Consider the following 25,507-nt stretch of genomic DNA (forward strand, 5'->3'; position numbering starts at 1 on the left):
TGAACTGTAGGAGAGAGAAAGTTGTATAAACTCTACTATATACAAGAGATCGGCTACTAAATGGTGTGGGGGGAAAGGGTGGTATATATACCACCTTGGGCTGCTGGTCGGCCACAGTCTTTCTAGTTTGCTTTTGAAAATGGTTCTTTATGATCAATGAAAAAACTTTTCTTGGTTTTTTTTTTTTGGTGTATCATGAAGAATGTTTTAAAAGCAATCATTGTCCAAGGTGAACCTGTTGGAAATTATTTCATCCCCAAATGCTTGTATCTTGCTCCATATGAAGCCCTGCATATTCATCTAGGCACTACATATTTTTTGCCTATTTTTAGGCATCATTTCAGATTTTTTTGCATTGTTGGCAAGTCCTCTGATTTTCTACTGGCCGATCAGCTCCTCTCCCACCTATATAAAGGTGGCGAGGCTTAGCCTCACTCTTAGATCTAGTTTCAGCTTCTGCTATGATAGGCAGCACCTACGGGACCTCCCTTGTGCTACTCCACATCATGTGCAACCTTTTCTAGTGATATTCAGCAGTGATCTTCTCTTTTGAGACTTTATGCTTGCTGTCCATACACAATGTTGTACAGTTCTTGTAGCATTTCTTTGTGGGTATCATTGCATAGTACCCATTCTTTCATGGTATCAGAGTGGGAAACATCTACAGCGACCTATGTTTCTTTTCCCATGTTGCTGTTGACTGTTTACAGCATATAGTTGTTCACTTGCTGCGCCTTTTCATTAGTAACCTGTGTTTTGTCCTGTGGAGCTGCGTTTTCACTCGGGACTGCCTCAAGTGCTGCGTTTTTCTTCCTACAGAGCTGTGTTTTTTTTTTTCTAGGAGGTGATGGCTTCTGGAGATCACCATTCTCCCCTCTCGGGGATTCTCTTCTCTTCCCCTACTCACAGTACACAGGTGTCCTCTTCACAGATACCTATTGCCTCTACCCAAATTCTTCCTTCTTTTGTGCTGTTACATGCTGATGCTATTATTGCAGATTTTCTCTCCTCTCTTTCAGAGGAGGATAGTGGTTCTTCTACAGAGCAGGTCGATAAGATATCCTCTCATATTCAGGAGGCATCTTCCAAGTTCCACTGTCCGGAATGCCAGATTTTTCCTCACTCGACAGATGCATAGAATCCCTACTCTCAGGCCTCATTGGGAGAGCTATGATATTTCTCCAATGATACAGCGTAGATATCGACAGACTTTGGCACTCATACAGAAGGAGCCAGGTCTCTCATTTCTTTTGGTTATTCTTACATGGTGGTCTCCCCACCAATCAGTGGAGATCATAGCACCTTCCTGCCCTAGTTGTGCGGAAGATTCTGAGACTGTACAACATTGTTTATGGGGATGCAGCATTGCACAGGAGATTTGGGGTTCTGTAGCCCAACTTATGCACAAATTGAGTGGCCGAGCCATGCATGTGACTTGGGGGACAGTTGCTTGGCTCTCCCAGTCCAGTCTACAGCTTTTTATGAGGGAAGTGGTACAGACTGCTATTTTCATTCTTAGAGGTATTGCCCAGCATGGTTTATCGCAGGATGTCCCTCACTCTGGTTATACTCCCCCCAGACAGAGGATTGACACCAGTTGGGAGATTGTTGCCAGTATTACAGCATGGCAAATCTAGAGAGCTAGATGCACGGAGGCTATTGAGAGTGTCCAGATTTTTGGGTCTCAGTGCATTAGTACTATATGGGGTGATATCATCCATACTCTTATGGCTACTATGGCTCGTATTCAGGGGTCCTCTCGGTTTGCGCAAGCAAAGCACGTTATATTTATGCGAGAGTGGGACCATGGCATTTCCTTTTCCTCTAGTCCCACAGGTCTTTCATGGCATCATGATGCTCCTCAATGGTTGAAATCACCTTACATATTGGGGTGATTCTATTCTTTTCCGGCTTATAGTTATGATTGTTGTATGTCTTTTTCATACTTAATAGAAGTCTCTTTCTAGGAAAAAAAAACTTATGGACCCTGTCCCCATGTCTTCTTCCACCTGTCTAGTGTCCAGGTACGGGTTTCATCATGTGAAATAGAGCTAGGAGGGCCAAATAGTTATATCCACTAAACCCATCCCTTAAGCTGTACAGGGCATGTCTAGTGACATCCTCTAAAACCCGATCCATGAATGGAAGGGGAAATCCATCCTTGATAGTGGCTTTGTTCAGAGACCGGAAGTCCACACAGACACGGATCTTGTTGGTTTTTTTCTTGGGCAAGATCACCATAGAGGAAAGCCATTTAGAGTGTTCCACTGGGGAAATGATTTGGGTGTCCTCCATCTTTTCCAGCTCCACCTTGATGGCCTCTACATACTTTGGGTTGAGCTTGTAGGCGCGCCCACAAATGGGTAGAGTGCCCTCCTGGAGGGGAATAGTGTGGACACCAATGGCAGCTGGAACACCTTCCAAGTCCTTGTATATCCATGCGAAGACATCATTATAGGATTGGAAGAAGGCGGCAGCTTGGTCAAGGAGGGCTGGGTGGTCCCACAGCGAAGAAGCTAAGAGGATGGGATGAGGCTCCTCGGAAGTGCTGAGATTGAATTCCTAGACAGGGTCTTGGCAAGATGGAAGGTTGAGTGGTTCCCTTGTCTCAGCTGCTTTGGAGAGAGGAGGTCGAGGTTGTGGGCGGGCTGGTGGTAAATTGGAAAGGTGTCATAGTGATCTTCCATCCAAGACTTAGGACACTCCCTCACTAGGAAAGTTGGTGTATCCTTAGACACCTGTGGTGGGGTTCTCTCTGGGGTCAGTGGGTTAGTCGTTGGAGTTGTTATTGGAGGCGTTTCCACCTTGCTGGGGAGAGGTTTGGCCATCTTACGTCCTCTGTGGTGACCCGTTGACTGGTTCTCCTAGGCCTAAAGGCTCATAGTGCTTAGAAGAGAGCTTAGTGGAACGTGTGGTACCTCCGTGATGTCCACCATGTAGGATGTTAGGCCTTCCGCGGCCTAGAGCCCGTCAAGTAGTTCTGACTCATCAGCAGGGGAACAAGGCCTTCTTCTGTCGTAGGCAAGAAGCGAGAAGTTGAGACGTGGGAGAAGAAGTTGGGGATACTGTGGCACCATGGACCCTTTAGGCCATACCTTCCTCCAATTTGAGCTCGTATGGGCTATGCTCTTGAGGAATCCACAATCGGTCGGAACCCCAATCATGTAGAACACCTGTACTCCTAAGCTATGGATGACCAATGAGTAAAGAGTAGGCTCCTTTGACTTCAGGAAGCCGGATCACCACAAAGTCGAGTAAGAATAGAATCCCTTGGATTACTACAGTGACACCTTCTACTAGCCCAATAGGGGTCACGTCCCATTGGTCGGCCATCCGAACACAGAAGTTGGCTGGCCGCATCACCTTGAAGCCTACTGCATGGAGTGTGAATTATGGCATGAGGTTTACCCCAAAGCCACCATCAACAATTGCCCCAAATAGTGGGGTACCATGAATCTCCACAAAGAGGGAGGGGAATTGGTAGTCTGTAAGGGAGGGATTGGTACGGCTAATACCCATGCAATCGGTAACACCAGAGGAAAGGTGAAACCCGCTATACTGCCCACCACTAAAATTGGTGGTCGTACCATTGAGTTGCTCCAGTAGCGTACTAAGGCATTGTCGGTGACACTGGGGCTAATCTAGAGCAGATCAAAGAGGTTCACTGACATGGTATTTCCCTTGAGTAGATCCTCCATAGAGAAAGATGTAAGCTATGGTTTGGAATGTGGAAGAGAGGGAGTAGGTGCTTTGTCCGACACGGAAGGTTGGTTGTGGAGGTCCTTGAAGGCCTGCAAGGACTGATCTATGACTGTACGGGGGACTGGCAGAGTTTTATCATCTGGCTCATCCCCTTGTTGCTCTTTAGGCATGGCCTTCTTTTGTGATCTGGTGACCACGGTGGTGGATGGTGGATCCTCATGGGTAGGTGTGGGGGATGTGATGGACACTCCAAGATTGGGACATGAAGGTTGGCAAGTGGACGGAGGATGTTCTACAGAGACTAAGTGGGGTTGGGGTTGGAAATGTGAAGTCTGAGGATGTGGATGCCTTTTGCTTGGGGCAATCCCAGGTATAATGATCCTTGGATTCCGGACAATGCCGGTAGGGCGGAGCACCTTCAAGAAGGGGGCAACGACTTTGGTAATGATCGTATTCCCCACATCTATAGCAAAGGACGGGACGATTAGGTTGGGGAAAGCAAATAGGACGGTTCATGGGGGCTGTTGCCATGGTGGTTGGTGCAGGAGGATTAGGGATGAGTGGTGGAAGGTAGGTCACGTGGGAAGGTAGGTCACGTGGGAAGTTGGTGGGCAAGGAGTAGGTGTAGCAGCATGGAAGGGTTGTGGAATGGAAATGGTAGCTATAGCATAATGGGCAAGGTTGGGGACTGCCGAGGCAGAATGAGGAGTGTGTGGTTGATGGAGTTGACAGAACCCCTTGAGGTAGTAGCAATATTTATCTTCATGTCCTCGTTTTTCACAAAAGGAGTAGTACTTTTTTGGGCATTCTTGCATGGTGTGTCCAAGTGATTGGCATATAGCACACCATAGCCCCTTCTTGGCTTTGTGTTGGGTCTTCAATTCTTAATCTCCCTTTTGAGTTGGAGCAAGGTACTTTCCTTGCTAGGAGGTTTCTGGCTCACTTTGAGTGCCTCCAACTCCCGTTTCAACTGAACCACAAGGTCATCCGACTGTGTCATTGTTGGATGTACAATGCTGACATCACGCTCAAACATGAGTCGTGCATTTTCAAGTTGGGAGGCTAGCTCCTAGAATTCCAACATGAATCTTCTGCTGGGTGGACCTGGGTAAGGCTTGTGTCACCCCACTAACGCACCATGAAGTTGCTAGGGTACGTTGGTAAGCGGGCCACCACCACTGTGGTCCGTGTCATGAGTTCCGACACTCCCCTGGTAGCAGTTGAAGCTTCCCTAGCTCTTGGAGAATGCGGTCCTCATAGTTACCAGGACAGAAGGTCCAGAGAAAGGTGTCCTTTAGAGTGGTCCAATCTGCAAAGTGGTCGATTTGGAATTGACTGAACCACTTGTTTGGAGAACCTTAGAGAGCAGACGGGAAGTTCACCAAGAAGGCATCCTCCCGCTCAAGACCTTGGCTCTTACAAATGGAGATGAACGGTTGGATGTGGTCATCCACATCCTTAGTGGATGATCCTTTGAAGGTGGGAAGCTTGATGTTGACTCAGCCCAACACCATGAAAGGGGTTCTGCACCAGGAGGATTGGTTGGACGAGGAGGGTTGGCTTGGCCTTCTGTGTTGCCAAGGGTGGGGTTACCAAGGTTAGCTGCCATAGGAGGAGGTGGAGGAGGTTCCGTGGGTGCTACGTAGCTAAACCTCTTCCGACTATGCAGCGTATTTGAGAGAGGATTTTTGAATGGGCTGATCGGACTACCACGGGAGCATGTATTGGGCATGCAGAGAGGCCGCAACGCGGAAAGAGGACGCAATGCAGAGGAAAGGGTGAGCTATCAAGACTCCCAATTTCGAGAGTCCCACCGGGCGTGCCAAATTTCAGTGTACCTATGGCAGGTTGGTTGCCCGGCACACTACGTGGTGGCTCTTCTCCTCTGGAAAGTATGTCCAGAGTCCTCGATGCTCACAGCGCAACACAGAAGACACTATGTAGTGGAACACAACACAAGAAGAGACGAGACTGCGGAAGGAACGAGAACACTTGCACTACTCAAAGAACACTGATACATGTCCTTCGTTGTACCGTGCACACTCAGCAAAGGTCACAGCGAAGAGGATGATACAGCTCAAGCTGAAGACAAAACACAGGGTACAAGTGGTATCAAGGATGTCCTCCAAGGTGAGATAAGGATGTCCTCAAGATGGGATCAAAAATATGTCCTCCAAGATGGAATAAGGATGTCGTCCAAGAAGGGATGAAAAGGATGTCCTCCTGGGATAAGGATAAAAAGGATGTCCTCCAAGAAGATGAGTGAGAGATGAAGAATGAAGGATGTCGGGCATCCTTCAGGATGAGTCGAGGGACCATATATGCCTAAAGTCCAGTCAGTGGCATCTCCTATCTTTGGTGGATGCCATGAGGTGGCAGCCTAGCCAGAGTGTCCCGTCGGTGCGTCAGTGCCGTTGGAGCCTTCAATGCTGCGGATGATCCCAATGCTTGGCGCCTCCATTGACTTACTGTGACGGTGTGACACTGTTGCAGTGGACAGTCCGTGTAGGGTGGACAGTCCATGTGGGCACCCTTGGTGCCTACAATGGTCCCTATATACGAGCCCATGTGGCGATAAGAGTGAATAATATCTCCACATATAGTACAAATGCTCTGAGTGTCGTATATCTAAATACCCTAACAGCCTCTGTGCATCTGATCCTGCAAATTTGCCAAGCTGTGATACTGGCAATGAGCTCCCAATTAGTATCAATTCACTGCAGAGGTGGTCTATAGTGTGTATAAGGAATATCCAATAGCATGCAGCGTTGGGCCACACCTCTGCATATCATTATGGCGGTGTCCATATCCCTGCCCTTAAAAAATATGGATCAATCTGAGTGAGCTACGCAATAGCACCAAGAGTAACATAAATGGTATCTCTCCTCAATCTGCACACAAGCTGATCCTCTAAGCAGCTATATACCCCCATATGTAACATTGCACTATCTTAGAAGCTACCGGGCATTTGGGGCAGGTGAGGTCTAATCCAAAAATTGCCCTCCATTGATTAATGGGAAGGCCACCATGTAAGAATAATCAAAAGAAGTGGGAGATTTGGTTCCTTCTTCAGCAGTTTGGGCAGGTGGGGTCTAATCCAAAAATAGCCCTCCATTGATTAATGGGAAGGCCACCATATAAGAATAACCAAAAGAAGTGGGAGTCTGGCTCCTCCTTTATGAGTGCCAAAGTATGTGCGAAAATCTCTTTTTTGAATCAATGGGGTGATGGCATAGCTCTCCGAGTGGGGCTGAGTGTAGGGGTCCTCTGAACTTGTCCAAGTAGATAGAGCCTGGCATCATGGACAATGTAGCTGAAAAAAGGCTGACTCTTCATAGGATTGGCTGCATCGATCCACTCCCACTTACTAGGATCCCAATGAAGATATCCGATTGGACATCGGCCATACAACCATAAGCACAAAGATCCATGGGTCACAATATCACAAGGAGGTTCAACATGCCAGTGCTTTCCTACTTGATGACGGGCAGTGCCAGGAATAATCTCCTGTGTGTCACATTTAAACAATCTCAATCCTGGCTGGATAGAATAGAAAACATGATCTCTCTCCTCATCCTGATCGAGCAAGGCTAACACCTGTAATGGCACTCCTGTCTTGGAGAAACTCCCAGCCACCTGGGATAATGCTGATCGTAAAATGTGCTAGCAATCCACTCATGAGGTTAACTGCATCAATTTGATTGATCTGTCAGAAGTTGGATAAAGAGGTATGAAGGGGCCGGAAAAAAACAGGGCTCTTGCAGCTTGAGATGCACAAGCAGCAAGACAGGGAGGAGAAAGGTTACGTGATTAAGTGTATGGGATGAAGGGACTTTCTGCCTCTCCCCTTCATCATGCAGGCAGAAAGGACATCAAAAAAGTGTGTACTCTCAATGCTCAAACTATGATAGAATTGATTCTTAACCCCAAAAACTGATCCTTATTTGGGCACTTGTTTAGTTCCTGGTTGTTGTATATAAACGCAGCTAGGTTTTTGATTTCACATCCCTACATTACAGGAAGGATGCCAACTTGCAAAGATAAGAAGGCGTTACTTGAGTGATTTATATCAAAACATGTCAAAGAAAAAAATTGGTCGTATCTTCAATACGTGGAATCATGTCAAGGAAGTGCATTCATTCTTTAAGTAAGGTTTTGAACCCCGTTACCCATGTAATTTGATACATGTTTTAAAAAAATCTTCATATGGAATTGTGCTAATTGTGTGCAAGCTACAACTTCTCATGAAAAACAGCATGTTGTAGGAGAGCAGTAAGGAAATTTACAAACAGGCGCTTGGGTGCGTGGTTTAGAGCTTGGAGATACAAGGATTTCCATGTAGAGATTTGTTCAAGAAAAATCTCAAGACGCCGACTAGCTTTGGTTTTTGCAGCATGGATTAATAGGTTGAGGCAAGCAGGTAAAAAGAAAGAGATGGAGTCAAAGATACAAAGGAAACGATTGCTGTGGTATTTTAATGGATTCAGACATGGGTGCCAAGAGAGGAGATGGAGGCAGTGCTTTCAGAACAAAGTTGCAAGGAAAGTCCTCAGTTGCAAGTTGAAGATGGCATTTCGAGCTTGGCTTTGTTTCATGCAGGTAAGAGGATATACTATTTATTTGCATCAAACACGTTTCTATGTGAATAAGAAACGTTTCAAATATTAAACCTTTTCAAAATCACGTGAAGCATTTTTTTTGTAACTAACCTAGATTCTTGTTATAAAGGGGGTAATTACGTATATTAGGTCTTGCAGTTTGAACTCATTGGCAGTGATGTGTGACAGCCATGCCGTAGTTTCCTTTGATATGCTTCATCCTCGATGAATTTGGTAAAGAGTCCATGAGTAATCCATGTTGAAAGAAAGAAAAAAAAGAAAGTTTAATTTAAGAGTCTACAAAACAAACGGCACACAGACCTTTCTATGAGACTAAGGATGTATGATCCGAGAGAAATACGAAATTGAAAACATCTACCAGAGAAAAACGATGAAGTCGTTCGCTGAAGGTGGATAGCTTTACCCTTTTGAACCTTTGAGAGAACAAAGCAATAAGCTTATGAATAAAGAGCGATTTGGAATCTGGGGTCATAAATCTGGAGTAAGAAATCTGGGTCAGAGTGAAGATTTTGAGGGAGGAGAGGAAGATTTATGAAGTTGGTCCTCAAGACTGCCCCTCAATGAAAGGGTTTCTGCAAGGCATGAGCTGGAATGTGAAGGAGATCAGAGATAAGGGGAAGCAGGCTTCCTTTTGGAAGCATGTGAAGAATAAGGGTTGTGATATTTAGGCTGTTCTAGAGCACAATCTACATGTGTACAATGGTAAAAGGAAGATGGCCTTTAGGAAATGGCTGGTGTTCTATGGGGGGTCAGACAAAGGATTCAGCAGGGAGATTCACTGGAGACTTCATCCCTCCATTGTGGCAAATCATCCTAATGGGAGAGCTCTTGTTGGGGTAAATAAGATGGATTGTGAATGTTTATGGTTGGCACTACAAAACAAAGGAAGCAGCTATGGGAGTGGTTGGCATGTTGGAAATTGGGTCCTAGGAGGTCACCCATCCCACTTGTGTTCACGGAAATCCGTGCTTAAGTGAGGTTTCCAGAAATTGGTGTAGCCATCCAGACCCCAAAACCTTAATCTATCCATTTTGTGGAAATCTCCTAGTGCTACGCCTGGAACCACTTTTCTCAACACACCCCCTTGGTGCCAACTTGTCCACTTTTTCTTCGCTCAGAGGTTGAACTTGTCCATGTTTTCTTGGCTCAAAGGCTCAACTGGTTTGAGAGAGCAAAGCAATAAGCTTATGAATAAAAAGTGATTTGGAATCTGGGGTCATAAACCTGGGGGAGGAAGATTGGTCCCCAAGACTGCCCCTCAATGAAAGGGTTTCTGCAAGGTGTAAGTTGAAATGTGAAGGGGATCAGAGATAAGGGGAAGCATGCTTCCTTTTGGGAGCATGTGAAGAATAAGGGTTGTGATATTTGGGCCATTCAACTTTCAAGAGCACAATCTGCATGGGTACAATGGTAAAGGAAGATGGCCTTTAGGAAATGGCTGGTGTTCTATGGGGGGTCAGACAAAGGATTCAGTGGGTTGATCAGTGTCATTCACAGGAGATTTCATGCCTCCATTGTGGCAAGTCATCCTAATGGGAGGGATTATGTTGTGGAAGTTCAGATCTTGGGGGAAATAAGATGGATTGTGAATGTTTATGGTTGGCACACTACCAAACAAAGGAAGTAGCTATGGGAGTGGCTGGCCTGTTGGAAATTGGGTGGGCGGCCAAGTCCCGGCAGGTCACCCATCCTAGTTGTGTTCGCGCCAGTGCACGCTTAAGTGGAGGTTTTGAGAAATTAGTCTAGCCATCCAGACCCCAAAACCTTAAGGTGATCGAGGACCTCCAGTCTATCCATTTTGTGGAAATCTCCACTTTTCTCAACACCCCCCCCCCCCCCCCTTGGTGCCAACTTGTCCACTTTTTCTTCACTCAAAGGTTGAACTTGTCCATCCATGTTGGAAAGGTGGGGGGCCAAGTCCTGAGAGGTCACCCATCCCAGTTATGTTCATGCCAATGTGCGCGTAAGTGGAGGTTTCTAGAAATTGGTCTAGCCTTTCAGACTGCGAAACCCATAAGGTCATGGTGGACCTCTGGTCTGTCCATTTTGTGGAAATCTCCGAGTGCTACACTTGGCACCACTTTTCTCAACATGGACAATCTTGGAGGTAACCAGGCCTGGATTCTCATGGGTGATTTCAATATGGGGGATGATAAGAGGGATAGGAAAGGGGGTTAGGATCTTCTATGACTAGCTCTTAAAGAAAGCCTGGCAGTTGCTTGTTAGCAAGAGAGATCTCCTAGATGGTTGGAAGCTTGGTGACTGGAGCGATGAGAGAGGTCATACCTATTTCAGTCTTCAGTATAAGGATTCCTTGCCTAGACTTGTTAGGGTCTCCTATGGTGACCAGGCTTCCAACATTCCCCACTCTTCAAGTCTGGGTGGATACCTTCTTTGTGATGTCTGATCATTTTCCTCTGAGATGGGATTGGGAGGACATTAGCTGGGACAGAAAGGCTTTCCACAAAAGATTGTTGATGGTTAACAACTCTTTGCTGAAGGATGAGATGCTTGTTGAGCTTCTAGTAAAGCCATTCAGAAGCTAGAAACTAGAGAGATGATTGGCATAGGAAATGGGTTGCTTTTTCCTGGGACATGCAAGATGTGATAAGACGGGTGGGGAAAAGATGGACTGAGGAGAGGAGGGAGAGACAACCAGGGGTGAGAAAAAGATGGGAACTGCCATGATGAATCATGACACCAACCAGATTATCCGGTTAGATCTTCTCAGCCTCTACACCCACTGCACATGGATCACACCTTTGGAGCTCCCACCGTAGATGCACTTCTACGGAGATCACTTCCTCAAGATCACTTCCAGCAGCTGGGCTACCCGAGTGTTCACATGTCCCATGCCACGCGGATTGCGATTGGCCAGATAAAGGTTTCATCCCACCAACTCAGAGTGGAGACAAGAAGATTTGAGCACGTCTCCAAATCCGGGGAGCTCACACAGAGAGCCAGGGAGGAGAGAATATGCCGATTATACCACACAGAGGCTGAGACAAAGGAGCATTACATATGTCGCTGCCTTGTATACTATGAGATCCGTGGGAGGTTTCACTGTCTGTTCCATGAGGGATTTGGCCCACTGTCCAAGATCATTAAGTTCCCAGACCAGCATCGCCTAAGACTCTTCCTATTGGAGCTCCGTAGACACAGCGACACTTTCTTGAGAGAGCTTCATCCCCAGCCACCCCGACCCCTCCCCCGCTAGCGAACCATCACCAGCTTCTTCCGGACCGACGAGGAGGACACCCATACATTGGATCCTATGGACCCACTTTGGTCTCCTGTGGGCTCACCTCACCTGAGAAGAGTTACCTCAAACCAGGCCTCCATGTTCGAGCGTGCCCGATGCCCGGTCGTTGTTTTGGTCACGATCCCCTCATCACCTCCAGATCCAAGACACCATGCTCCATTGCCATCAAGCTACCTTTCCACGTGACGTAGCCAAGGGAGACCTATCGGCCATTCTCATTAGCCCCATGCTTGATATTTTGGAGAGTGGTATACCATCTATTGGGGGCTGATGCTCTTCTCATGTTCCATGGACAGTTTTGTATCAATCCATTGAGATATGCAATTGACATTATTGTATCACTTTGGTCTCATAAGCCCATTGGGTCTTTAGTAGACACTTCATATATCTTTCTTTCCTCTTTGGGGGAGGCTTGTCACCCGTACATGTAATGCCCATGCTTGCCTCCTCTTTTCCTTCTTGAGGGTTGCCATCATAATGGTGTAATGTGCTGGTATCTTCTTCTTAGTTACTTCCACCCACTTTGAAGTCTCGTCAAGATCCTTTGCAACTTCTACCCATTTTGAAGTTGCACGAAGATGAGTGCAGGTGATGATGTTTTCACACAAGATCCAGAGTAAGCCGGCAGTGCCTTAATCCATCGTTCTTGCAAATTTTGGAGCTTTTGTGGATACAGATATTGATTCCAACCAAAATCCTGGCTATCTTTATAGACACATGTCATATGCCATGCAGATAGTGATCGAACAGGTCCGAGTCTCATCACATTGCTTGAGTGTGGAGGCCAGGAGAGCAGAGGGCATTGTGAAAGAGGACAGGGTTTGTAGACTTTGCTCCACTCTAGAGGTTGAGATGGAGGATTTTTGAAGCCTGGTGTATAATGAGATACAAGGGAGGGAGGTTCCATTGTCTCTTCAGAGATGATTTCGGTCCTTTATCCTGAGTCATTGACTTTTCAAACTAATACTGGGACTCTCAACTGATGGAGCTGCACCGACATAGAGACCATGTATATAGAGAGGCCCCGACTCCGACCCCTAACACTTGACAGACACCTCACTCGTTTCGTTAACTTGGTCTAGGATGGAGGCGCTTGGGAATGATCGTGCGGGCCCCCAAATTCAAATGACCTTACTACATGGGCCAGGCAGTGCAATACCAGAGCTACCCTGACCACCACGCCTCCGGGGGGCTACATTGGAGAGCACTCTAGTTACAGTGTGTCAGATGTCCAAGTTCCACCAGGCCAAGGCAATCCCCCACACGGAAGCTCCAGATTGATGAGATTCTTCTGAGACAGAGGAGTGCTCTGCGACAGTCGTGGATGTAGAGAGCCTGTATAAAGTCACAGATGTAGAAAATACATGATCCCCTCGTTTGCCATACAGAGGGCTTGTACGTTAGATGTTGCATCCTTTTGTTCTCTTGGTGGTACTTTCTTTTCCCAGGACATGTTTCAGCCATTATGAAATATTGTTATACACATGGCCATTTTGTTTCTTTAGCTATATTTAATTAAAAACTAACAAGAAAAAGTGATAGATCCAAGACCAGAAGAACATGTCAAAGCTTCAAGATTATGTAGCAGTAATCGAGAAAGAGAACGAGCGGTCCAAGGTGGAATGCACACGGCTCTCTCGAGTAGTCGAATCCGGAGAGTGGGGAAGGCAACAACTTGCAGAGATATTGCAGGCCAAGGATGTGCTTGCCGGTGAGCGTGAAGCTTTGGCAGCATTGATTGGCCGCCTACAACAGCAACAAGCTGCCATTTGGGAGCAAAAAGAGAAGAACGACAATGATATGCGGCATTTCAAAGATCAGATGCTTGGCAATGTAAAAGATTCAAATGGATTTCGGAAATCTCAATATTATTATTTTTGTGTTTCTGAAAAACCAATTGAATCCCCTCTATTGCCTGTTGTAAGCTAATTTGTAAATTTTATTGTCTTTTCTTGGGTGCTAGAATTTCATTCACCATAATAAATTGATGATTAAAGGAGCATCAAGCTTCAACACTGTGGTACGAGCTCTCAAAATCGATGTAGGACTTCGTGACCTCTCATTTTTCGATCCAAAACTCCTTTTGTCTCAATCTCTGTGAATTAAGCACACACCCTCTCTGCATAGCTGTTGCTCTACTTCTAACCATGTTTTTAACACCTTTATCTAGGCTCTCAAACGAGGACTTCATCCTGAATATATATATGCCATGGACCGGTTGGCTATGGACAAGGTAGCGTGTTGTTTTCCAAACCATGCAAACCACTGTATTGCCTTCTAGTAATGTCACTACTTGCATAACATTGTATTGGTTTTGCAAAGCAAGACTGTGTGTTTTTGATTTCGAGGAAGGTCTTGGAACTTTAGTTGACATCTTGACTGTGTGTGAATAGTTATGATCTTATAAGATGGGCCACTACTGCATTTATCATCAAATAACTTGAGATAACCACACCCCAAGCCTCCTTTGTTGTTGTTGCAGGTGTCTGTCTTCCCCGATGGCGAGATAAGAGTGAAGACATTAAATACTTTTGATAAAGGGAAATGGATGCCTAAGCATACTGCCAGTTGCATGCCAAATGTAACAGCTTCGTATGTTGCCATTCCCTCAGCAGATCAAGCACAATCCCCTCAATCCGCATCACATAGTACTCAAGCTCATTGAATCCTCAAAAAAGCAGTTGACAACCCAAAAAAAACTTTTCATGTAAACAACACTCGAGAATTTGTCTTGCAAAGATGTGAGTTAAAAACATGTGGGCTCCATTTTCCATGCTATAATTGTCCTAAAGCTCCTGAAAGTTCATGGGCGCTCGAATGTGTGTGTGTGCGCGCGCTACAGAGAAGATGAAATGTGGGTCTATCTGCTTCAAGCAATTCATGGGCACTCAAATGTGTGTGTGCTAGAGAGAAAATGAATCATGGGTTCATCTGCTCTTTGCATTCGAGCCTTGAGATGATGGAAGCAAGGGAGATGCCTTGCTTTCTTGACAAAACTAGTGGCTTGACTCGTCCATGACGGACAAGAGTATTCATGCATGTATAAAAACGAAGGGCTCGTCCTTGTCGACCGCAAATTAGTGCAGTGGAAAGAGGTGTGTTGCTCGAGAGTCCCAAGGTCACAAGCTCAAGCCCTCATTGCGCAAGCGATGGCATGCATGGGTGTGTGTGTTGTGTTGCACTTTCTAATTTCAGCCAATTCCACACAAAAAAAACACTCCTTCCTGGAGGGTGAGTTGTGATAAGCCTTATATTTGAAGCCCATGATGGGTCTCATGGTCCTCAACTTGCCGATCTATATATAAACACACCATGCTTGCTATATATATCCATGTAGAAGCTCCTAAAGCACTTACATTTCTTTGAATAAAGCACTAAACTTGGCGTAAATATACATCTAGCATTTCAACCCAATGTAATGTTAACAATCTTAACACATGTAAACAAAGCTTTAAAACAATCTTTGGGTAATTGGATTATCTCTCCTTGGAAGTCTGTACTTGGCAAAATAAAAACATTAGCTATTGCAAGATAGAATTTTCAAAGAAAAAAAGAAGGAAAAGGACAACCTTACAAAATTCATTTGGTCGATCAATATTTGGGGCGAATGGGGTTTGAACAGATTTGTAGACAGCAAATAAAAAAAATTTGTATTGTCCAGTGTCTATGCACCGAAAATCTAATCTATCAGACTTTTTATAGTCCACAAACATTACATATACATGAAGTTGATCCGCGATCTTTCACAATCTTAGATTGTAAATTCGAAGAAGCTCAAAAGCTCTCGTTGTAAGTGTTTTGATCATACAAACCTAGTAATAATCTAGGCTCTAAAAAATAAATATATTCTTTGTCGTAGAAAGAATGTATCAATAGCAATATAAATTTATCAAATGAAAACGCAAAAGCTATGTACATAAAAAGCAAGTTTTTATATATACCGTAAAATATCAGTTCTGTACAGTTTGATAATTAGAGATGTTGCTTGTCCTTCCTAAAATGGAGGGTGTCCTTCCTAAAATGGAGGGTCTACAATTGAGCCATGAATATTAAATAGATATAGAAAACAATAATACCTATATTATAGCAACTGTTGAAAATAATCTCCTTGCTACATCTATCCTAAACAATATGTCCCTGATATTAAATATAACACTCACTACTCTAATTATTTACAGAACACTTTAAGCTCTCTCTCTCTCTCTCTCTCTCTCTCTCTCTATATATATATATATATATATATATATATATATATATTCAATATTTTGTGCCAAGCAAGAAAAATAAATAATGTCATTGTATATAAAAACAAGTCAAAAGCAAACATTTGCTTATCTAAATGTGAAAAAAAACAAACAGAAACTTGTCGAGCTCCTTTAGTCATCTCAACAATTTGAATCATCTTTTGAGCAATGATAGGACACTCCTTTTTGTGGATCTACATGGTAGCTTTAGCTTAATGCAAGTAGATTGCATAGAAAGACAACATAGATTGTACATGTCACATCTTTACAAACATTCTCTTTTCAAATGCTTACTTCGTTGATACAGAGATATCTATGAATGTAGTCTCTAGCGTTTGTAAGCTGCTATATCAATAGCTCGTTCTCTATCTTTTAGGCATAGATTACATTTACATTCTGATGCATGTCATTTGGAAAACCTCCTTGTAGACAACATTGGTTGTGAAGACTTCGTTTGAACCTTCTATGCTGCTTTCCTGTTCCACAGTATGCTTTACACACACTTTCACTGCATCAAATGATCTAACACGTGACATAGCAACGTATAATTGTCCATGTGTAAATACTTGTATGGCCAGATAAAGTCCCAATATACTCAATGTTTATCCTTGGGACTTATTTATTGACATACCAAAAGCCAACCTCACAGGAAATTGTCTCCTTCGCATGTCAAAAGGTAATTAAAGCATAATAGGTATGAATGTTATCCTGGGAATAAAGGTCTTATCTCCAATGTTTATACCTATAATGATTTTTTCTTCTATCATCTTTGAGTAAAATTGCTTATATATTAATCTGGTACCATTACAAAGTCCCCGTCTCGAGGATCCAAATTGCAGAGCAGCAACATAATAGGAGCATTAATCTTTAGAAGCAAGCGGTGAGGAAGGTAACCACCACTCAAGTTCAAACTTTTTAAATACTAAATTAGATACAATATTACGTCATTCTCGGAATAAACAACCGAATCTACACTGAGGTATTCTCTTTCAAGACCAGGCAATGCACTCAAGGCTAGTTCTTTGACCTCATCAACCTATAGATTTCGTGGTGCAAGAATAGCACGATCTTTGAATAAACATCCATAATCCTCCACTCTCTGTACACCCATTCTACCAAACTCAAAACAGAGTTCCCATGGATCAACAATCGTCGTGGAATTACCACTCTGCCTTGATTGTTTAGATGGCCTATAGAGCCATCTTCAATTTGTAATGTCCATTTCACAAATTATTGTTATGTACAATCATAAGCACTTTGTCTAACCCGCATGTTTTGGGTGAGCTTTAAAACATTCACATATCTCCAAATATGTGATCGGCATAACGTTGCATCAACAATATCCTCACACGATCCCTTTGGCACAACCGATAAGATTTACCTGAAATCACCACCAAAAAGCATATCTTTCCCACCAAACACTGTATCACTTTGCATAATGTCTTTCAATGTCCTCTGTCCAGTGTTTCATATACATACCGATGCATTATTGGAGCCTCATACTAAATGATTAACCTTGCAAGCTTCAACATCTCAGCCAATGGGTTGTTAGCTTTGATACCACATGTGTTAGAAGCATTTAGCACCAATGGGATTTTGAAATGTGAGTGCATTGTACGACCATTTAAAAGTAACAATGTAGCTATTCCAGACGATGCACATGCCAATGCAACTTGATTCTCTCCATGTAATCGAGACAGCAAGGCATTATAAATATATGTTTTGTTGCCATATATATAGGCAGTGATGTGTGTGAACACACTTAGGACCGTCGGGGTACTTTTTCCCTCCTTCGGAGGTTTTTTCTCCCGGCTTGTATATACGCTCATCATTCTAGGGCTAACTTATCTTTGTACATTGACACAATCTAATACACTGTGTGTTGTGTGCATTCTTGCTTCTTCTTCTCCAAGCTTTGTGTGCTTTCCTGCAACCCTAATTCCAACAATTGGTATCAGAGCAGGCATCGGCTCCCAGGGCTACACCGCTAGCACCCTCCAACTCACGTTCTCCGATTGAGGTGAGCTTTCGCGAGCGCTTGCAGGTCCCTATACTCTGCAAATATGCCCGTAGTGCTTTGCGTTCTTAGAAATTGCATCTGAGGTCATTTCGGGCTCCGTTTTTGCATTACAAGTTCTGTACAGGTGTTTTCGTCATTTTGTGCAGAAATTTTGACAGTACAGTTTTCTGCAAAACAGGCATACGTATTCTATTGTGGACCGTGCTACATAGCACGAGTTATTTTCTGTTCAGTCTTTGCTTCATTACAGGTAGCTTTTGCATCAGTTTCAATCAGTGGCCATGGCTGATAACAGCAATGATGTATTTCGCATGTTGTCTGCTGATGACAAATTGGATGGAGACAGCAACTACCCACTTTGGGCATACATGATGCAGCATATGCAGGTCGTAACGAGGCAAAAATCTCTTACCTGCGTAAAGAGATAGAATCGAAGATTATGCAGGAAGATGATGACATGAATGTTTTTCTTGCTGAGATTAAAGATCTCAAGGAACAGTTGATTTCTGTAGGTGAGATTATTCCTAATCATTCTCTTGTGCAGACTGTTCTTGATGCTTTACCCTTGCATCGTTCATATATGCCTCTATTATATGTTCTTTTATTTTCTCGAGAGACAATGGTTGGCATGTTATAATTCTACTCAATGGTAGGAATAGACAAGGTTCAAATGAGGAGACAAAGATCGTAACTCAACGGTAATATTATGCATATAGACTACAGATAAGGAAAGATACAAATGCCTGCCTTCTGCGCGGTGGTTGACTTTTGCAAGTTCATTGTTGATGCATATAGTAGCATGAAAGAATCTAGATTAGTATGGATATGCAATAATCAGAAAAGCATTGCATGCTGAAGTATACCAAGGTCTTGCAGATATGGTTAATTCAAGTGATGGGATCAATAGAGTCTCTGGGGGCATTGATGGAAGCAGGGTAGTTCTACCATCTACATATACTGGGGAGCCTAGATATATGCATCAATTGTACCAGGATTGAATGGTAAATTGTTAGGAAGATGGATAAACTTGACCTGTTTATTACCTTCACTTGCAATCCTAAGTGGGATGAAATAACCAATGCTTTACTACTGAGTCAGGTTACCCAAGATCGACCTGACTTGACAGCACAGGTCTTTTATGAGACGCATAAGGACATGATGCACTTATTGGTGAAAAAAGAAATATTTGGAAGGATATTGGGATTTGGTTATTGAATTTCAAAAAAGAAGCTTGCCACATGCACTTATTGGTGAAAAAAGAAATATTTGGAAGGATATTGGGATTTGGTTATTGAATTTCAAAAAAGAAGCTTGCCACATGCACATATATTATTGTTAGACTCCTATCCAACACCCAAGTCAGCCATAACCCGTCTGAGCCACACACACTCAACCGTAGCTGTGAAAGCTGCCATGTACTCAGCTTCACAACTACAAGTGGCCACAGTAGGTTGCTTCTTGCTCAACCAAGATATGCATGAGCTACCGAGCATGAAACAAAAACCACTTGTGGACACTCTTGTGTCATAGCAACCAGCCCAATCTGAGTCCGAAAAAACATGTAAATCTGGCGGCAACGATCTCCCCTTGGGATAAAACAACCCAAGATGTATGGTGCCACTCAAGTAGCGAAAGATGCGTTTAACTGCCTTCCAATGTGCTGAGACCCTGGGGCTATGCATAAACCTGCTCACCTGTGAGACTGCAAACTGAATGTCCGGCCTTGTAATGCATACATAAATGAGGCAACCAACAGCTGTCTGCTGATAGAGTGTGACATCAAAGTGATCTCCAGCATCATGAAGACTCAACTTCAAACCTGTCTCCATTGGAGTAGCAATAGGCTTGCAATCTTCAAGGCCAAATCTCCGCAACAATGTCTCAATATACTTTGTCTGACACAAAGCAATACCTCCATCACACTGCCTAAGTTGTATCCCCAAATAATGATGCAAATGCCCCAAATCTGACATCTCAAAAGAGGCATTCAAATCAGCCTTAAAATCAGCAAAATGACTCTCATTTGGTCCTGTGAGCAGCATGTCATCGACATAGAGAGCAATGATTAGATGTACATCATCCACACGTTTAACATACAAAGTGCTTTCTATTGGACTATTCTAAAAACCATGTGCAGTCAAATATGCATGTATCTTTTCATACCAAGCTCGTGGAGCTTGCTTTAAACCATACAACTCCTTTTTCAACCTGCACACTTTGTTTTCCTGCCCTCTTTGAACAAAACCACGAGGCTGCGATACATACACCTCCTCATGCAAATCTCCATTCAAGAACGCAGTCTTTTACATTCCAACCATTATGAGCTACCAATGCACAAATGCTACGAATGGTAGTCATACGACAAGTGGGAGCAAAGGTCTCATCAAAATCAATGCCCTTTTCTTGAGCAGCATAACCCTTTGCAACAAGTCTAGCCTTATAATAGCGATCAACACTGCCATCTGGCTTTCGTTTCAACTTAAAAACCCACTTACATCCAATGACCTTTTTACCAATAGGCAAATCACACAAAGACCATGTACCATTCTTCATTATAGCATCATATTCACTTTGCATTGCAGCCAACCAATTTTTTGATTTTTGTGCCTCATCAAATGAAAGAGGTTCTTCCTCTTCACATACTAGACACAGCCAAAGCATAACAATCTGATGCATAAGAGGCATGCTGGAAAACCTGAACGAGTACGACTAGAAATAGATGCATCAATTTTACTATCATGCAAGGTTTGCACCAGCCATTTAGGCATACCTCTAGCCTGCTCATTTTCAGCCCTATCCTCATAAATTACATCCTGTAAATCTGCATCAGAAATAGGTTGATCTATGATGTCTTTTGAAATCTACATAGGCTGAATATTTGCCTCATTAGGACTTACATTTGAATTCCCACCTGTAAACAGAGGCAACAATGTATCAAATACATCCCGTGAGCTCACACCTGTCTCTTTGGTACACATGATAACAAAGGCTGCACAGCATCTTCCACAAAAACAACATCTCGACTAATCAAGATACGCTTTGACTGCGGATGATACAATCTGTAACCCTTGCTCTCAGCACTGTAACCAACAAAAATGCATTTAGCACTGTAACCAACAAAAATGCATTTGACAACCTTATCATCCGATTTTCTACGTTGTTGCACAGGCACTAAAGCATAGGCCAACCAACCAAAGACACGCAAGTGACCAATAGAAAGCTTCCTGCCATGCCAAGCTTCGTATGGAGTAACAGATTGCAAGGCCTTAGTGGGACACCTGTTGAGTACATATGCAGCACACATGACAGCCCTCAAACTTGGCTCTTGACCATACATCGTGCCATCTCCATAAGTGACCTGTTTTTCCTCTCAGCAATACCATTTTGCTGAGGGGTATACGGCACTGTACATTGGTGCTTTATCCCACGACTAGCCAGAAATGCATCAAACTCTTTAGACATGTACTTTCCCCCTCCATCAAAACGGAGGGTGCCCACAGTACAATTGGATACATTTTCAACCATAAGCAAAAACTGTTTGAAGCACAAAAACACTTCGGACTTTGCCTTCAGTGGATATACCCATGCATGCCTTGAGTAATCATCAATGAAAGTCACGAAGTACAAGTGTTTACCAAATGACGGAGTTTGCATAGGCCCACATACATCACTATGTACAAGTTGCAATTTGCGAGTGGCCCGCACAGAACCATCCTTTGAAAACGCAGAACGCTGCATTTTGCCCAAAATACAGCCTTCACAAACATGTTTTAATGGTGCCTCAAGAGGGGGCAAATGAAGCAACCATATCAAATTTCTGCAAACGCAGCAAACTAGCAAAGTTCAGATGACCAAAACGAGCATGCCATAGTTTTGCATCTGAAATTACCTTTTCATCAGAAACTGCATTTGTTGAATCTTCCACACACTTGTCATAAGAATTGAGCCTATACAGCCCACGAAACAAGGTGCCAGGTGCAATAATCGTATCACCAGAAGTCAAATCATGAACAGTACATCTGTCATCCATAAATTTGACTACAAGTCCAAGTTTAGCAAGCGCAGAGACAGATAATAGATTCTTCTTTATCCCTGGCACATACAAAGCATCTGAAAGTGTGAAAGCGCTGTCATTTGCAGCAGTAAGCATAATTTTACCAATGTCCTTCACTGGGTAAGAAGCATTATTGGCACATGTGACAGTATTCCCATTAGGGACAGCCTCAAGATAAGTGAACATATCACGATGCGAGGTAATCTGCTTTGTAGCACCACTGTCAAAATACCATACATCATGTACAGATGGGTAATACTGGTAATATACGTTAAACGCCCATTTTGTATCCTGCACAACATTTGCAGAATCTGCATTTGTAGAAGCATCCGCTATTGTGGCTGCATTTGACTCTTTCTTCTTTGCCTCTCTTTAGTCTTTAGCTTAGGGCAATTCTTAATGACATGATCAGTTGCCTTACAATAGTTGCACTTGATTTTTTTCTTGCCTTTATCAAGAGCCTTCTTAGACCTATTGTTGCTACCTGTGGAAGGAGAAGAAGTTGCAGACCTACTAATAGGAGAAGAAACAGTGGAAGGGGCTGCCTTACCACTTCTTCTGTGCTGGGCAGCAACAAATGCCTGATCAACTGCACGCTGCCTAGCCCTGTTTTGCCTGGACTGCGCGAGTCTTGCAAGAGCTTGTTGACTAAAGTATCATACTTGACAACATCAGGTCTGCTGTCCTCAGTAACGTGGAAGCAAAAGTCTGATATGACTCTTAGATATTTTTTCTATAGCACCTGTGTGCGACATTATTTGAATCTCTATGCCCCACATGAAAATCATCTCCTTGGCCGGGCATGATAGTTGCTACCTCACTTCCTGTAGGAACCAAGTATTACCTTGAAGTTGATCGTGCTTTAGTGATGTCCATTCTCAAATCTGGATGTGAACTTGACTGCAACATTTCTCTCATTGTACGAAGTGCACAGGCGTACGAATTATATCTGTACATCATTGTTTACAACCTCTCAAGTACATTATGATTTAAAGAAGGCATATCATCATGAAGTCTATTCTCTAATTTATGCTCTGGTATCATACACATATAGTTGGAAAAAGCGAGGAGCTACATCTCGTGTTGTTTCATCAGGTATTACAGAACCAACACGATGATATAGGTAGTACCATGGATTTGGAAATTGAATACTCCTCCCCTTCTAGTGAACTGATTATCCAATTGAGCACCCAATGAAACAAATGCCAAGGCATTATTATAAGATCGTAGATTCTTTCTGTATTCCTTACTTGTATTATCAGTAAAGAGACATTCACACTTTCACAATAGTGTCTGCCCACATATTGTCTTAGCTTTCTTGACGCCTCACATTTCCAAATTAGTGCACCACAAAAATGGCACTTATAAGAAAGGGCTCCTAATGTGGAGATGATGAGGCAACACGTCTCTTAGCGTATCTCCCCTTTGGCTGCCACTTCCATGGACCTCATCCCAAAGAGCATCTAAGTACTCCTTACAAACAACCTGATTTTTCTCAGTGCGCTCGCATATGTCCACAATATTTTGTAGACGTTTAGAGTTTGGTTGTCCGGATGGAGACCTTGACCAAGCAAGGTGTTTTGCATCTTGAACATTCATCAACTTAGGCGGGGTAGACTAAGCTACTTCTTCATTGGAAGAATCATTCGCAGAGCAGCCAATACAGCTTTTCAGTGGTTGTTATCATTCTGAATCTCCATTTGCTCAAATCCAAAATTAATATCTTAAAGCTCTACAAATATCTCTTTGTATCTTTGCCAACATATAACTAACCCAAGTAACCTACCTATATACATGTAGATACCTCCTTGATCTCTCTTATAGATATATATAACTATCCCTCTAAAAATAATGTATTGGCAAAACTATAAATTTTTTTAACTTTTTAAAGAACGTTTCTCAGCTAAAATAAGACTACTACATGTGTATATTCTCCAAGCCTACTATAGTTTGCTAAAACCCATTATTCTATCTCTAGAAATCTCTCTACAATCTCAAAGGTAATATTCTAAAAAATGAAATGTTTCTAGCTTAAGTATCCAAGCATATCAATATTATAAACTACTTAGAAGTCGCAACACACTCGATGAGATAGAAAGAGATATAGAGAATATTTTGATGTGCTCTCCTCTCTCTCTCTCTCTCTCTCTCTCTCTCTAGCTAACCAAACATATGAATTAAAAATTTTTCTTTATCTATGCATTACATATTGACAACAAACACACAAATAAATAAAGACAAAAAGGGCAACAAAAAAACTAACCTCAAGTTGAAGAGAGAATTGGATTCAAAAGCACCAACTTTGATGCTATCGTCCTTGTGCTTGCTTCTACACAATCACACACACAGAGAGGCCAAAAAAATAATAAACTTATGATCTCTCTATTATTCTCACCCACTCCTAGCTACATTTCACACCAAATACACAATAAAAGGCAAGAGTAACTATTTGCGTATTACATGATTGTGTGTTATGTGTGTGTGTGAGAGAGAGAAAGATATACAAATAGAGAGAGAGAGAGAGAGAGATAGAGAGAGAGAGAGAGAGAGATAGAGAGAGAAGAGACATCCATCAATAATCTTAAAGCTTATTACATTCTTTACTAACTTCCTTAATGGAATGCACTTCAATATTTCCCTAAAAATGAACCGCTTTTTCCCAAAGCTCTTACATCTACTATCCACAATGTAAAAGCCATCTAGCAATCCCAATGCCTCTTTGATTAAGAGGATCTTGATATTGTCATCTAGCCTATAAGAGTCTAAGACTATATAAATATACCGAGGATTAATATCATCCCACCCATCAAATCCAAGAACTTTCCATTTTGAGCTCGGTTAGTATCCAAAAAAGCCTAATTATGGCATCTCCTCAAAGAAGATCGTATCTGACAATTTATTATTGTCATAGGTCAACTTTAAGATATTTAATGGCATGTCTCTGCATAAAACATAATCAAACTATACATTAATCACATGATCTTTTTTATATTTAGTGACAACAGGAAGAGTATAAGAACAGAATGAAAAATAAAAACTATTCAAATACCAAAAGCAATCTAGAACCAATGGTCACTGAAGAAGAATACAACCATATTTATTTTGGAAGGAGCTTATGCTTTGGGATACACTTAATAACTTCATCAAATACTTGTCGTACTTGATCTCTATCACCATGGACATTATAGTCTATTTTATAACGATCAATCAGCCTAGGCTTTCTTTAATATTCATCAGTGCAATGTTTTCATCAAATTTGTCTAAATCTAAATGTATAATAATTTGATAAACATCATTCCATCCAACAGCTTGAACCGGCCATGGCCCAAACCAAGTTAGACTATGAAAAAAGCGACATTTTGCAGCCAAATTCACCCGTTCCTCAAAGGAAAGAGTACTCCTCATGTGTTCAAAAAAATGCAAGTAACCTCTTCCATGTCTGTCAATCATACATACATACATATAAGTAAGTAGATGCATGACTACTATGTGTGTGAGTGTATAAATTATAATTGTAACTACTATATGCGTGTACATGGGTGTAAAAAAATAAATTGCAACTACTATGTGTGTGTACATGTGTGTTTGGATTTGTGCATTTGGGTG

At 42.7% G+C, this 25,507-nt stretch overlaps 1 protein-coding gene across 1 annotated transcript in view; it reads left to right on the top strand.

The window, feature by feature from the left end:
* LOC147602925 (uncharacterized) overlaps nt 1–14,321 on the top strand; it is a 78,684-nt gene extending 64,363 nt beyond the window's left edge. Inside the window, exons 6-11 of the mRNA XM_086797228.1 lie at nt 7,722–7,849; nt 7,968–8,301; nt 13,126–13,416; nt 13,547–13,624; nt 13,754–13,816; nt 14,066–14,321. Coding sequence (XP_086653354.1) covers nt 7,722–7,849; nt 7,968–8,301; nt 13,126–13,416; nt 13,547–13,624; nt 13,754–13,816; nt 14,066–14,248 — 1,077 coding nt within the window. The 3' untranslated portion in view covers nt 14,249–14,321. The remainder of the gene's footprint in view (nt 1–7,721; nt 7,850–7,967; nt 8,302–13,125; nt 13,417–13,546; nt 13,625–13,753; nt 13,817–14,065) is intronic.
* Nucleotides 14,322–25,507: the final 11,186 nt, after the last annotated feature.

The sequence above is a fragment of the Cibotium barometz genome, chromosome 65, assembly GCF_041138505.1.
Source record: "Cibotium barometz isolate CiBa-2024 chromosome 65, ASM4113850v1, whole genome shotgun sequence".
NCBI classification, from domain to species: Eukaryota; Viridiplantae; Streptophyta; class Polypodiopsida; order Cyatheales; family Cibotiaceae; genus Cibotium; species Cibotium barometz.